Source organism: Trichosurus vulpecula, chromosome 1 (assembly GCF_011100635.1).
Source record: "Trichosurus vulpecula isolate mTriVul1 chromosome 1, mTriVul1.pri, whole genome shotgun sequence".
Classification (NCBI taxonomy): domain Eukaryota; kingdom Metazoa; phylum Chordata; class Mammalia; order Diprotodontia; family Phalangeridae; genus Trichosurus; species Trichosurus vulpecula.
The window spans coordinates 73,192,772-73,207,069 of record NC_050573.1 but is presented as its reverse complement, the minus strand read 5'-3'; the positions used below and the strand labels follow the sequence as shown (position 1 = coordinate 73,207,069).

Sequence of the window (14,298 nt, the reverse complement as noted above, 5' to 3'; positions counted from 1 at the left end):
TGTTGCTTCAAGAACTGGGGGAGGTAGGGAGCGAGGAAAAGCTGCAGTTCCCATGGTAACGAGGCCACCAGCGTTACATCGGTGGGGGAAGGGGAGAAAGAAAGTACAGAATGTGTGTGTCTGCGCACAGAGCCCCGCGGCCCTTCGGCGTACCCAGGGGGATCGAGGACTACGTTTCCCAATGTGCACCGCGCTGTGTATCTACGGGATGACCACACGGGGGGGCACGCCCCGGTCCGTGGGGCGGGGAATCCGTAGCCTCGTGAATAACTAATGAGGCGCGAATGGCTCTCGAGATCACGCGGAGAGTCTGGGAGGGAGAGGGAAGGGGCCAAGGGGACCCAGGAAAGGGACTGAGACTTCTAGAGACGCGCACGTGTTAGCACCGCCTGGGAGGGGTGTAATTGGTCAGAATCATCTCCAAGGCTGGATCGTTCCCGCTGCTAGGAGGGAAGGCGGGAGTGGGGCGGGGGGAGGTTGGGCCACCAGAGGCGGCGCGCGGTTGTCATAACGACGGGGCAGTCACTTCCGGATCCGGCCGTGGGGAATGCTGGGAATGCTGGGAATGCTAAAGCCAGAGCTTCAATCCCAGTCCCTCTAAGCTGGTTAGGTGACGAGTTGTAGAGCCGGGTGTTGGGAACCGGGCCAGTCTGTTCGGCTCTCCTCCCTCAGTCCGGCCACGCGCCGCGCTGCCCAGCCGTGGCCATGACCACCCTGGTGAGTGAATGGGAGGGCTGCCTGTGTACGCGTTCAAGAGGGGGTGTAAGTGTGACCGCGGTGAGCGGGAGCGGCTTCGGAGGGGCCCCAGCGGGGCGCCCCCGCCGCCTGTCTGTGCGTGTGCCAATGGGTGTGTATCTGTAAGTGTGAACCCGGTGAGTGGGAGGCATCCGGGTGCCTGTATGCGCGTGCAAATGGGTGTGTATCTGTACGTGTGAAGCTGGTGAGTGACAGTGGCTTCGGGGTGCCCGTCTGTGTCTGTGCATGCAGGAGTAGGGGAGTGGGAGGATTGTCTGTGCCAGTAGGGGTGTGTGTAGATGTGTGCCCAGACTCATACCAGCATTCAGATGTCACTTCCCCCTCAGATGCCTGGGCGTGCCTGCCATCCTGTATTCACTCATTCTTGTGTGTGTGTGGCGTTGCCTCCCTCCCTGAGAGGGCTAGCAGGTCTGTGTATTTCTGAGTGCATTCCATGGTGTGTGCCAATGCAAATGGCTATGATGCTGTGCCTGGGGGTGTTTCTACAAGCACCTGTCTCCCTGCCCGTGGACACTAATGTTTTTAACTATTGCATGTGTGTCACTGAGTGCAGTCTTGTATTTTAAAATGTTTCTCATACTTGTTGCCCAGTTCTCTATGACTCTGCGTTTCTTTCACTCTCTCTAGGGGACCAGCAGCCAGACTGTGACCGAATATGTTGTTCGAGTCCCCAAGTGAGTTCTTTTGGGATGGGATGGGATGATGTGATGCAGGGGAGTGCTCAATCTCAGCCTCAGCTTCTTTCCTTATCCCCACTTTCCTGCCTTTCCTGGCCTGCTGACAATTCTGTTCCTGCAGGAACAACCCCAAGAGGTACAATATCATGGCTTTCAACGCAGCTGACAAAGTCAACTTCTCCACCTGGCACCAGGTAAAAGTCTCGTGTCCTGGCACTGGGCAGGAGCCTCAAGAAAATGGGCAAGGAGGCTCTGAGGTTGGATCAAAAGGTGAGGGTTGGTGGCTTCCAGGCCCAGGGGTATGAGGCCTGCATGGGCAGAAGAAAGGGCATCTTCTGAGCTCTATCAATCTCCCCAGTATACATTAGCCACCTATTGTATGCTCAGCTTGTCACTATACCTTATGGGACATGAAAGAAACATAAGAGAAAGGCCTCCCACCACAGTGTGTAATTAAGTGCTAGACCACTGAAATCAGTCACGACAGTAGGAGAACACTGAGGGTCAGTCCTTAAGAAGGAGTCCTGGCAGAGCTTTGGACAGTGGAGGTGAATAGCATGACGCCAGACAAGGCAACTCCGCTGGGGCCTGTGGGAGGTGAGGGAAGGTGTCCCCCAACAATCCTTGCCAAGTGCTCTGGGATGAGGTTGCTTCCTTCATGTCAGGCCAAGATGGAACGGGATCTGAGCAACAAGAAGATCTATCAGGAAGAAGAGATGCCAGAATCTGGGGCTGGCAGCGAGTTTAATCGGAAGCTCCGGGATGAGGCCAGGAGGAAGAAGTATGGCATCATTCTCAAGGCCTTCAAGGCCGAGGACCAGCCCTGGCTACTCAAAGTCAATGGCAAAACAGGCAGGAGGTGAGTGGTCCTTTTGGAGCCCTCCACTTTATGCTCCTCACCCTCTGGCTCTGGCTTTTGTCCTTCCTGGAGGGAAAGCAGGGCAGGGAGCATTCTTCATGCTTTGGTGGGTGAAAAATTTAAGACCAGAAAAGGTCCCAGGTCCCAGGGAGTTCATGGTCTGCCTGAGGCTAGGACCTACGGCTCTTGGCACCCCATTGTGGGCCATTTTCCTAAATCTCTCAATTTCTTGAGATTCTGATTTCTGTCCCTGTCGCCTTCTGAGAGGAGCAGGCCCTGGATGAGTGACTGTGTCTCTGCCCCCTTTTCTCCTGCCTGCTGCAGGTTCAAGGGAGTAAAGAAGGGTGGTGTAACAGAAAATACCTCCTACTACATCTTTACCCAATGCCCCGATGGGGCCTTCGAAGCCTTCCCTGTGCACAACTGGTACAACTTCACTCCTCTGGCCCGGCACCGCACACTCACTGCAGAGGAGGCTGAGGAAGAATGGGAAAGGTGAGCAGGAGGGAGGAAGGGGGTGGCAGGTAGCCAGCAAGCAAGCATGTGTTAAATACTTCTTCTGTGCCTGGCACTGTACTAAGGGCTGGGGATGCCAAGGTAGCCCCTGCCTTCAGGGGAGTGCACATCCCCCTGGGGGAGACATCATGTGTACTCAATGGTTTATACAAGGTTTATCCATCAAAGAAGGTCAGCTTCAGGTCTCCAGGTGCCCTGCTCTCCTCAGCCTAAGCTTAGTGCCCCTCTAATTAACTTACCACGTCATGGCATGAGTGCTTGTGATCCCTCTATATGGCATCTGCCTCCTAGAGACACAGAACCACTTCCTACACATTCTGGGCCTTGGTGCATTCATCTTTTTTGTTCATCAGAGAAGAGAGGTCTGAGAGTTTGTCTTAGGTCATGGAGCTAGTAATTGGAAAAATCCCCTTACTACCTTTGAGGGCTTGGATAAGTCTATTGACCTCTCTTCCCTTAGCTGTTAGATGAGGGAGTGGGCGTTGGTGGCCTCTGAGTTTGCTTCCAGCTTTAGGTCTGTGATCAAACGCTCTGACTGGATATTACAACTGGGAATCATACCTAGCTCTCCTGATTCCATATTAAGGACTCTTGCCACTGCTTCATGGCTTTGAGAGACACACAGACACACACAAGACACAGACACAGACATAGACACACACACACACACACACACACACACACACACACACACCCCAGTGCAAACAAACTACAATAAGTCCTGAAGGAAGAGAGATCTGAGTTGGGCATGTTCACTCAGGGAAGGCTTCCTGGATGAAGGGGACTGTGAATCCTGAAGACCCTACATGATACATATCCTATTTTTGTAGGAGGAACAAAGTCTTAAACCACTTCAGCATCATGCAACAGCGTCGACTGAAGGACCAGGACCATGATGAGGAGGAGGACGAGCTTAAAGAGAAGAAGAACCGGAAGAAGCCCAGTGAACTCCGGATCCATGACCTGGAAGATGACCTGGAGATGAGCTCTGATGACAGCACTGGCAGTGGGGAAGAGGGTGAGGACGGTGGGGAGTGCTGGGGGGAGGCGGAGTGGGGGCAGTGTGTATGCAGGGCCAAGGCCCCCGGAAGATCAGTGACTAGGACAGTGTAGTCCCTGACCTCATCTGCTCTCCCCAGGAGAGAAGGTCCCCAAGACCAAGAAGAAGGCAGCTGCCTCCAGGGGGGGCAAGAAGAAGAAGAAGAAGGGCTCTGACGATGAGGCCTTTGAGGACAGTGATGATGGGGACTTTGAGGGCCAGGAAGTGGACTACATGTCAGATGGCTCCAGGTGAGGGACACAGGCCCACCCCACTTCTTCCTTTCAGATCTGAAGCTCAGGCCCCAACCTGCTCACCTGCAGCCTGTTCTTTCCTTTACAGCAGCTCTGAGGAAGAAGCAGTAGAGAAATCCAAGGTGGTTAAGCAGGAGGAGGATGGCCCTAAAGGTAGGTGTGGGCCTGGGAGCAGGACCCATCTCACTTTGTCTTCCCCTTTGAAGAGCATATCGGATACCCAGTCCAGTTCAGTTCAGCCAATACTGGTTAAGTGCCGTCCACTGAGGAGACTTGTGTTTGAGAGAAAGAGGCCCTGCCATCAAGGGGCTTACATTCTACTTGGGGGAGAAAACATGTATCCAGAGAGGTGCAAAGGAGATTCAGCATAACTTTAGGAAAGGGGAAGCCCGGGAATGGGCTGGGACTGGAAGTGCTAACAGTTGTGATCAGAAAAGGTGTCCAATGAGAAGGGTCATTTGAGTAGAGTATTGAACAGAGCTGGGCATGTCAGAAGGTGAAGGTCAAGAAGGGGAGTGGCCCTGGCCTATGGGACAAACTGTTCAGAGGCTCAGCTCTTGTGGGTAAAGAATAGTAAAAGGCCAGTGTACTTGGACCATAAAACTTTTGAAGGGTATCATGTGAAGTACATGTTTAAACATGGGTTGGGACCAGCTTAGGAATGGCTTTAAAGGCCAAACAGGAGCTCCTATTTTAGCCTAGAAACAAGAGAAAACCCCTGAAGATTCTTGAGTCAAGTGAGTGACATGGTTCCCTAGAAATCCTATGATTTAGGGATAGCAGTTTGGCAACTTTGTAGAGGGTGGCTAGGAGAGGGGAGAGATTTGGAGGCAAGGAGACCAGTGGGGAGGCTGTTGCAGTAATCCAGGTGAGAAAGGATGAGTGTCTGAGTTAGGGATGGAGAAAACAACATCAGAAATAGAGGGGTGGAATAGACAAGACTTGACAACTGAGTGGATGTGACTGGTGAGGGAGAGGAGAGAGTGGAATGTGACTTGAAGCTTGCAAACCTGGGAGCACTGGAGCTCTTAAAAAGAACCTGGGAAAATTTGCTTTTTAAAATAGGGAAGTTAGAAAGAGGAAATGGGGTTTTTTTTTGGGGGGGGGGGGGGCCATGTAATGAGCTCTACTGTAGTTACTCATGTTGAATTGGAGATGCATGTGCAGCAGCCAGTTGGAAATAAAAAAAGGCAGTTATGTTTAATTAAGAGATCGCTGGTAACTTTGATGAGTGGGTACAAAATTGAGTCAGTTTGGCTTCCCAAAGTGAGACCCCTGCAAGGGGTTGAGAAGGGAATGGCAGGTGAGGAAGTCTGTGAGGAAGGCTGGGAAAGGGAGGAGATAGATAGAGGCCTGAAGCTGGAGAGGATGGTCAGGTCCAGTGAAGGTGCTTTAAGGGTGGGGTAGGTCTGGGTGTGTTTGTAGGCAGCAGGGAAGGAGAGCCAGTGGCTGAGGAGACAGAGCAGGCTGGGGTCACTGGCCCAGTAGAGAGCCCTTGCTTCCATCCCAGGCATCGATGAACAGAGTGAAAGCAGTGAAGAGAGTGAGGAGGAAAAACCACCAGAGGAGGAGGAGAAGGAGGAAGAAGATAAGAAGGCACCTACCCCACAGGAGAAGAAGAGGAGGAAAGGTGAGTGTGGCTGGGGGAGAAGGCCTGGCCTTGGAGGCCTTCTGCAGTGTGGCCCAAGCTGCCTCTCTCTCTCCAACTTTGTTTCCTCCTCCCTTCCTAGATACCCTTTGTGGGTGATGGGGGCATCTCACCTTCCCTTCAGGTGCCCTGCACTCACTGCTGCCCATCCTCTCCACTCTCCCTTGAGCCTCTTGGGTTCCCAGTCTTGTCTTTGGAGGCCACTTCAGTCCCCCTGCATCTCCTAGCAGGCCTCCCTTGTGAAGCCCCAGCTCCCAGGCACCTGTGCCTCCAGCTCTTACTGGCTGGGGGTAGCAGTGGGACTGAGCTCAGTTTCACACATTTATTAAGGCTAATGCTAATTGAAGACAACTGTTGATTCTTTACCTGACAGGCTGGTGTCTGCCACTAGACTAGCTTCCAGAAGGCAGAGCCCAGGGGAGGTGGCCTTTGCCTGTGTACAGTCTGGCATGGGCAGTGTTTACTGGGGCCTGAGGGAAGGAGCTTGGGGGTGGGGAGGGCAAAGAATCCCAGGGCACTGGGCTGAGGCTCCTGTTTGACCCCTCAGGAGATAGCAGTGAGGAGTCAGACACCTCTGAGGAGAGTGACATTGACAACGAGGCATCCTCGGCCCTCTTCATGACAGTGAGTATGGCCCAGTGGGACACCAGCACAAGGACTTCTTCTATCCACAGTCCAGGCAGAGGCTGGCTTGTCTTTGTCTTTTCCCTTGGCTCAGTCTCCCCCTCCCCAAACCATTTCTGCAGAAGAAGAAGACCCCCCCCAAGAGGGAACGCAAGGCCTCAGGCAGCAGCTCCAGGGGAGACAGCCGCCCAAGCACACCCAGCGTAGACAGTGGCAGCACCTCCTCCACACTTCGGGCAGCTGCTAGCAAGCTGGAGCAAGGTGAGACAGGGCCTGTGTCCCCGTGTGGGGCTGGTTCTGCCCCCATTTGTCTCTTCTGACAGCCCTGGAAGTCTTCTTGATGCCTAGAACTTCACCTTTTCTGAACACTTTCCCAGCTTTTCTCTTAGGGCAAGTTCTGTTGTCCCCATCTGAGTGCAGAGGCCAGACTTACCCAGGGAATGAGTTGCAGGGCCCAGACTAGACACAGCTGGTCTGGGCATCTTCATTCTCCTGGGGCCACCTCCAAGCCAGAAAAGCTCCCCTGGTTTTATGCGGCTGTGGGAGGTGCAGGGTATGTGCCCAGACCTGGGAAAGGGCTGGTGCCCCTGTATTCTGCCACGGGAATAGTGTGTTCAGTTGTGGGGCCACATCTTGTGGAGAACATTGACATTGTGGGAGAACACACCCAGAGGAAGATGGCCAGGGTGGTGTGGGTCCTGGAAACAAGGCCCTACAAGAATCAGGTAAGGTCACTGAGGCCCAGAGAGGTTCTGTAAGTGACAGGGCTAGTATCTGAATCTTGATCCTGATTCCAAATGAGGCTTCAGAGAGGGGCCAGAAGACCACTTAGGGGGAGTACTGAAGAGGGGACTTCTGTTCAGGTGTAGACAGGCCTGATCTTTGAGAGACCCCTCCAGCTGTGACATTGTGGTTTTGATGGTTTCATGCAGGGAAGCGCCAGATGGGACCCAGTGATACGCCTGCCGCCAAGCGCCTGAGGTTAGATGCTGGGCCCCAGAGCATCTCAGGGAAATCCACTCCCCAGCCCCAGTCTGGCAAATCCACGCCCAGCAGTGGGTGAGTGAAGAGGGATTTCTGGGGGCCGGGTCATGCGCAGGAACCCCAACCCCCTGACATCAGTGTTTGTCCCCACAGTGACGTGCAGGTGACAGAGGATGCAGTGAGACGCTACCTGACCCGAAAGCCCATGACCACCAAAGATCTGCTGAAGAAGTTCCAGACCAAGAAGACGGGGCTGAGCAGCGACCAGACGGTCAATGTGCTGGCCCAGATCTTGAAGCGCCTCAACCCTGAGCGCAAGATGATCAATGACAAGATGCACTTCTCCCTCAAGGAGTGAGGCCCAGGCTGGACACAGGAGGTCCTCAGGCCTGCCCCTCCTCCCCCTCGCGAGGGGGGGAATAAAAGCTGCTCATGCTTTTTCTCTCTGGCTCTGTGTGACTCTTTGGGGTGGGCAGACCAGGACTCACAGGATTATGGATTTGGGAGCCAGAGTGGCCTGAGACCATCTAGTCCATCTCTGTGACTCTACAGAAGGGAAATTGAGCGAAACGAGTCATCTAGGGTCACTCAGCCAGTGAACGGAGCTCAGACCTTGTGACTGGTAAATCCAGCACTCCATCAGGAGATTTAGTCTTGGGTCCAGGTGTGGAAACTTCCTCTCCTTGCACTGTACTTGGCTGCTGCTGGGAATGTCTGGGATGTCAGGCTAATTCTGGGGAAGTGCCTGGCATTCCCAGGGGGAGACTCTCCTGTTCCCCATCTCCTCACCCACACCTTACATGGGAACATCCAAGTGGGCTCTTCTGAACCACTGTCTCACTCATCACACCACCCGCTCCTAACCATAGGCCATGCTTTCAGGGACTGGGGTTGGACAGCTTGGTTCTCTTCCTAGTGACAGGAACTCTGAAGGGCTAGAGGGAATCCCCAGTCTCACTCTGCCTTCCCCCTCAGACAGTTCTGGAAGAGCACCAAGTTCCCTGGTCCAGTCTATAGCTCAATGATGAAGGGAAAATATGGGCTCTGATGGGATGTTTCCTGTTTTGGTGTTGGAGCAGCCAGGCCCGGAGACAGGGGCATGATGCCTTAATCCCCCTGCTTAAGTTGGAGCCTGGAACCTAAAAGGTTGGAGGAAGGATTTTCCATCATCTGTTGAACATGTGGTCTTTCTGCTCTACCCCCATACCTCTCCCCAGACATTGGCTTTTCTCTTTCACAGATTTGGGGTTCCTTAACTCCAATTCTCCCTCCTTGAGGGAATAAAGAAGGGTCAGCAAAGAGTGACTTGTTTGGGCTAGGGGTTAAGTTAGTGGTACCTCCCTGGACATTGCTCTTTCTACCTTAAGTTTGTTGCCATCCCAAGTTGTGGGGAGAACTCTTTCACCCTGAATTTTAAATAGCTAAGGGTGCCTCTTGACTCTGGCCCCACTAGTGAGAAGCCAGAAGGATGCAGGGGCTAAGTTCCCTTCTTGGAGCTTACACCCACATAATTTAAGTGATATTAGAAAGAGGGGTGGGATTAGTGTGGACAAACCTTTATGCCCACCTTGGTGCTGGGCATACAGGGTCCCAGCCTGGTGAGGAGAAGGGTTCCTACAAGGAGGGGGATAGTCTGATTTTGGAAGTAAGGAATACTAGAGGGATCTGTCATCTCCCTGGACTGCCTAACCCATAGAGAAAACTACTTCATCCCTTCTTCCTCTCCCAGCCATTACTGAGGGTTTGGGAGGGCATAAGTGCCAGGTCAAATTGATGGTGGTGACTGGGAAAAAAGCATGGATAGATGCTTCCAACCTGCCATCTATTGTCTCTAGATCTATTCTCAGGAAAGAGGGGCTGGCTGGGCAAGGGTTTACATTCTGGGCCATCCATTCAGCAATGTCCATCCTCTTGCAAAGGGGATGGGATGGAACCCTCCAATCTCTAGATTCCATGCAAACTGCAACCCATTATGGACCTGATGCTTCTTCTGCTCACCCTCCCCCTGATCCTGTCTCAGTTCTGGAGAGCTGCTTTCTGTCCTTAGAACTCTGGGCCTACATCTGGGAAATTGCCTTTAGCTCCCAGAATTCTAGATCCTCCACCCCAAAGGACTGAGAGGCCATGGCTGGGTACATGCTCTTCAGCTGCAGTCCAGAATTGTGAGTGTCACTGGACATGGTGTTCCTCCTTGTCTGTTTATGCAACCTTGTGCCCAGGGCTACTCACAGCTCTGTATTGAAGGCTTTGATTTCTTTAAGGAAGAGTCTGTACTACTTGTCACCTACTGGAAAGATCTACTCCTGGTCTTCTCCGTGCTGCTGGGCTGATTGGTTGCTACTCTTAGGCAACTGAAACAGAGTTAAACTCTTTTAGTGAAAGCAGAGACGCTAAGCCTGGTGTCGGAAGAACTGTTTAGGTCTGCTCTTAATGGCTAGACTCTGTGGCATTATTAGCTCTTTCAACAAAAAGAGTTCCATTAGGCTTAGGATCTGAAGAGCTAGTCGGGTCAGCTCTCTCATCTAGGCTCAGAGGGGTTTCCTGGATTTGAAGCTGTGTGCAGATGGTGCTAAAAGTCAATACTTGTTTGAGCCTTTTCCTAGTTAGCCCTTCCAACAGCTGAAGAGTCCTCTCTTCTCCAATCAGCTTTCAAAAGCAAAGCCTTTCTCCAATCAGATCAACTCCCAGCAGCAGGTAGACCTTCTTTGTGCTCAGCTGGGGCTCAAGTGGAAGCAATTCAATGATGATGAGATGCTTCTGAAGGAAACTCAACTCCAATTCCTCCCTGTTCCTTTCACCCCCCCCCCAGTCCTGTCCCATTCTGTCCCCTATTCCCTCTCCATTCTCTTCCCCTCTTCTCAGTAACTGACTTGCCCCAAAGCAACATCTCCTGGTATGAAGTGACACCTTTACCACAGGCTGAGAAACCAAAACACACATTTATGTCAGAGCCACCACGGACAATATACAGCTGTCCCAAAATTACCTTGGGTGTCCAAGCCATCAGTCTCAAAGGCCACACAACAGTCAAATGTAAATGAGTTGCTAGAGAACGTTTGGACCATCTTTATTTTCAGTAAGTCCTTTTTCCATGGGTGTGGGGGCGGGGCAGGATGCTTTCTCTCAGGTCTCAGTATTGCTTATGTTTCTGCTTAAGTGTTGAGAGACTGCTTTTCTCAATGTTTCTCACACAAATGTCCTTTTTAATGCCCCCTTTCTTTTTCTTTTTTTTCCTTTTTATTTTTTTCTTTTTCTTTTTAGTTTGCAACACACGGTTCTACATAATTTTGAGTTACAGATTTTCTCCCCTCCCTCCCCCCTCCCTCCCCAAGACGGCATGGAATCCCATATAACTTCCATGTATAACTTCGCATTGAATTAATTTACACACTAGTCAAGTTGTGGAGAAGAATTATGACCAATAGAATGAATCATGAGAAAGAAGAAACAGAACCAAAAAAAAAAAAACACAACCCAACAACAAATGCAAAAGAGAGGGAAAAAAAAGGGGGGGGCAGAAAAAGGCAAACATGAAGAGTACCTTGATCTGCATTCATACTTCATAGTTCTTTCTCTGGATGCAGATAGCATTCTCCATCGTGCGTCCTTTGGAGCTGTCTGCATATTGTGTTGCTGAGAAGAGCAGAGTCTGTCAGGGTTAGTCATCACAGAATCCATATATCTGTGGTTGTGTATAATGTTCTCCTGGCTCTGCTCCGCTCACTCAGCATTATGTCGTGTAGGTTTTTCCAGGTTGTTATGAAGTCCCCATTTCTTATGGCACAATAGTATTCCATTATCTTCATATACCACAGCTTGTTCAAGCATTCCCCAATTGATGGGTATCCCTTTGATTTCCAAATCTTAGCTACCACAAAAAGAGCCGCTATAAATATTTTTGTACATATGGGTCCCTTTCCCACTTGTGTGATCTCTTTGGGATACAACCCTAGAAGTGGTATTGCTGGGTCAAAGGGTATGAACATTTTTATAGCCCTTTGGGCGTAGTTCCAAATTGCTCTCCAAAATGGCTGGATCAGTTCACAACTCCACCAGCAATGTAACAATGTTCCAATTTTCCCACATCCTCTCCAGCATTTATCATTTTCCTGTTTTGTTATTTTAGCCAATCTGACAGGAAAGAGATGGTATCTAAGAGTTGTTTTGATTTGCATTTCTCTAATCAGTAGTGATTTCGAGCTTAATGCCCCCTTTCAATAAATAATGTCCAAATTAGAAAGAGGTACCACCTTACAGCACAATACAGTAATAGGTGGTTGTGATGGTGTAACCTTGGAGACCAGTGCCTGCCTGCCTGCCTGCTAGTGGGGAGGAAATTCCCCAGTGTTCATCTACTCAATCCTTTGGGGGAGCATTTAGAATATACATACACACAGAATTGTTAAATATGATGTATTTAATACAAACTTTCCATCGTTTTACACCTCTTGTGCTCTTTTTATCCTGTGGCACTCATGGACACCTTGCTTTCCCCAGAAGATGCTGAAATTCTTAGCCATTCTTCTTGGTATCATTTATATCTCCTCCATATACCCTCGTGTTGGTGAGTGAGTCTTTGCTTCCCTTTGCTGCCATCAGTCAGGATCTTCTCCTGTGGGTCCAGATTTTATCACTAAATCCATATCCTGGTAACTGTCTACTGGACCCCCAGGAGGCCATTCTCGCTCCTTCCTCAAGGAGTTTAGTACCTGGCTCATAGTCTCTCTTTATCCCAACCAGATGTAGGAATTGGGAGGTTAGGATTTTTGAAGGAATATCAACCTGAATGTTGAAGTCTAAGGTGATATACCTTCAAAAATCCCATCCTCCCAATTCCTACATCTCCTCAGTTCCCATGCCTTTTTCTGATCCACCTCAGCTATGTAGAGGGATGGTCTGACCCTTATTTTCACTAACCCTTACCTGAAATTTAGCATTTCCTTCAATTATTTAGACATCATTCTGAAAAAGAGTTCATAGACTTTGTCGGACTGCCAAAGAAATCCCTGACAACACACACAAAAACCCGTCCTCTTCATTTGGGGGAGAGGGGAAGCGGCGGCAGATCCTCTTCACCTGCAGACAGTATAGATCTACTAATGAACTTAAATGCTCTGCCAGTCAATATTTGGCTAGACACAAATCAGCAGAGGATTTCCAAACAAGATGAGTAATTGTCAGTTGGAGTCTCATGAAGCCAATGTCCTCTTACAGTGTGAAGCATAGATCCACATGGGAAGGTCTTGGTACCTTTGTGCAATGCTAGTGATAAGGAGCCCACACAGCAGAACTTCAGGGAAGGCTTCTGCTAATGGACTTCTACACAAACCCAGTCTCTGGTTTGCATGAGATGGCAGAGTACTTCTGGTTCTTTGGGCAAGGTAGCTTATACCTGTGTATGGAAGGCTTTGGCACATTTCTTCATTGCCTTACAATAATTCAAGCCAATGTCATCAACCAGCTGTGAGCCAGAGACTTGGCTGCACATTATGACCTTACGTTGAAAGAGTGTGGGTTTCCCACTGGTAAGAGAACACATGCTATTGAGGACAAACCATTTGACCATTGAAGTTTAGGTTCAGCATAAATTTTAACTATTTTGTTATTATTTTTAATTGGACTTTATCTTTCTGTAGATTCAGGTCATGTGGGCAGTGAAAATGTTGAGTCTTCAATGCCTTTCAGATTTCTTTTACAGACCCTTCAAAACACCCAAGATCAGAGGTTATTCTCCTTCTACCAGATACCATGAGCAGAATTACAGAGATCCCACAAAAGCAACCATAGTTGGGACTTGAACAAACCATCTCAGAGGTCTCCAGGGCCAATTGATACTAGGTCTGAGACTTCCCCCTTAGAGACACTTCCCCTTCTCCAGGGCTCCCAGCTGAGGAAGCAGGTGCTGATGAATTCCCACCCACTCCCACCCCACATTTAATCAAGAAGTCTCTGTTTGTTGCAGTCAGAAATTCACTGGCTGCTGTGGTTGCCATGTCTGTCCTGATCAGCTACTACCCCTATTCACTGTTCTGTTAGCTCTCCCTCTTATGTCCTAGTAGGTCTTCTTTGATGTATTAAGTTATTTTGGGGGACTAGCCTTGCTTGTGTGATTATTCCAGGAGCATTGGAGAAGGGAGAAAAAACACCGAGCTGAAAAAAAAAACCACAATCGAGCATCCAGCATTCAGCTTAGTGTAGAAACTGACCTTGGGCAGTCCTCACCCACAGCAGTCAAACAATGGACTCTACCTGGAAACTCACCAGTTTTGTAGGGCTGGCGTTGACCTCGTTCTACAGTGGTCCAAGGTTATAAGAGGAAGAAATAAAGACCAGCAAAGATGATTTATATTCTGTTACCTGAAATCATAAATTCTCTCTAGATCTTATTCCTTATTTAGAAACCATAAATACTCTCTAGACTTATTATTCCTTAACTAGCCAGAGACAGGGGAGAAACAGAGAGGAGAAAGAGAGAGAAAGGGAGGGAGGGAGAGGGAAGGGAGAGAGAGAAGAAAGGAGAGAGAAAAGGAAAGAGGAGAGGAAAGAAAGGAAGAAAAAGAAAGAGGAGGGAGGAAAGAGAGAGAAGAAAGAGAAAAAGGAGGGAAAGAGAAAGGAGAAGAGGGTGAAAAAGAGGGAGAAAGAAGGGAGAAAAGGAGAAAAAGAGGGAGAGAGTATAAAGGGAGAAAGAAGGAGAAGGGAGAAAAAAGGGAAAGAGGAAAAAAGGGAGAGAAAAAGAGGGATGGGGAAAAGAGAGAAGGAAGGAGTGAAGGGAGAAAGAAGAGAGAAAAGAGAGAAGGGAGGAGAGAGAAAAAGAGGGAGAGAAGAGAAAGAGAATGGAGAAAGGGAGAGAGAAAGAGGAGGAGAGGAGGGAGAAAAGGAAAGAAGAGAAGCAAAAAGAAGAGGAGAAGGAGAGAGGAGAGGTATTACAGTTTGTAGGCTCT

The 14,298-nt window shown here is 49.8% G+C and overlaps 2 protein-coding genes across 2 annotated transcripts in view; one reads left to right on the top strand and one right to left on the bottom strand.

Annotated features, from left to right (window-relative positions):
- The first annotated feature begins 565 nt into the window (after positions 1–565).
- On the top strand, positions 566–7,799 carry LOC118855472 (general transcription factor IIF subunit 1-like). The gene is made up of 13 exons (XM_036765574.1): positions 566–717; positions 1,384–1,430; positions 1,555–1,627; positions 2,099–2,292; positions 2,617–2,787; positions 3,639–3,826; positions 3,948–4,098; positions 4,190–4,254; positions 5,612–5,731; positions 6,297–6,373; positions 6,496–6,634; positions 7,306–7,432; positions 7,511–7,799. The coding sequence occupies exons 1-13, from the start codon at positions 706–708 to the stop codon at positions 7,713–7,715; spliced, it is 1,569 nt and encodes a 522-aa protein (XP_036621469.1). The 5' UTR covers positions 566–705; the 3' UTR covers positions 7,716–7,799.
- A 1,615-nt stretch (positions 7,800–9,414) lies between these two features.
- LOC118832584 (adenylate kinase isoenzyme 1) overlaps positions 9,415–14,298 on the bottom strand; it is a 7,956-nt gene continuing 3,072 nt past the window's right edge. Inside the window, exon 5 of the mRNA XM_036739913.1 lies at positions 9,415–9,504. Within this exon, the coding sequence (XP_036595808.1) occupies positions 9,415–9,504 (90 nt within the window). The remainder of the gene's footprint in view (positions 9,505–14,298) is intronic.

What these genes read in the sequence shown, in the direction of transcription:
- LOC118855472 (XM_036765574.1), top strand. An exon ending in TGCTAGCAAGCTGGAGCAAG is followed by an intron (nt 6,635 to 7,305) that starts GTGAGACAGGGC and finishes GGTTTCATGCAG; the next exon opens with GGAAGCGCCAGATGGGACCC. An exon ending in AAATCCACGCCCAGCAGTGG is followed by an intron (nt 7,433 to 7,510) that starts GTGAGTGAAGAG and finishes TTGTCCCCACAG; the next exon opens with TGACGTGCAGGTGACAGAGG.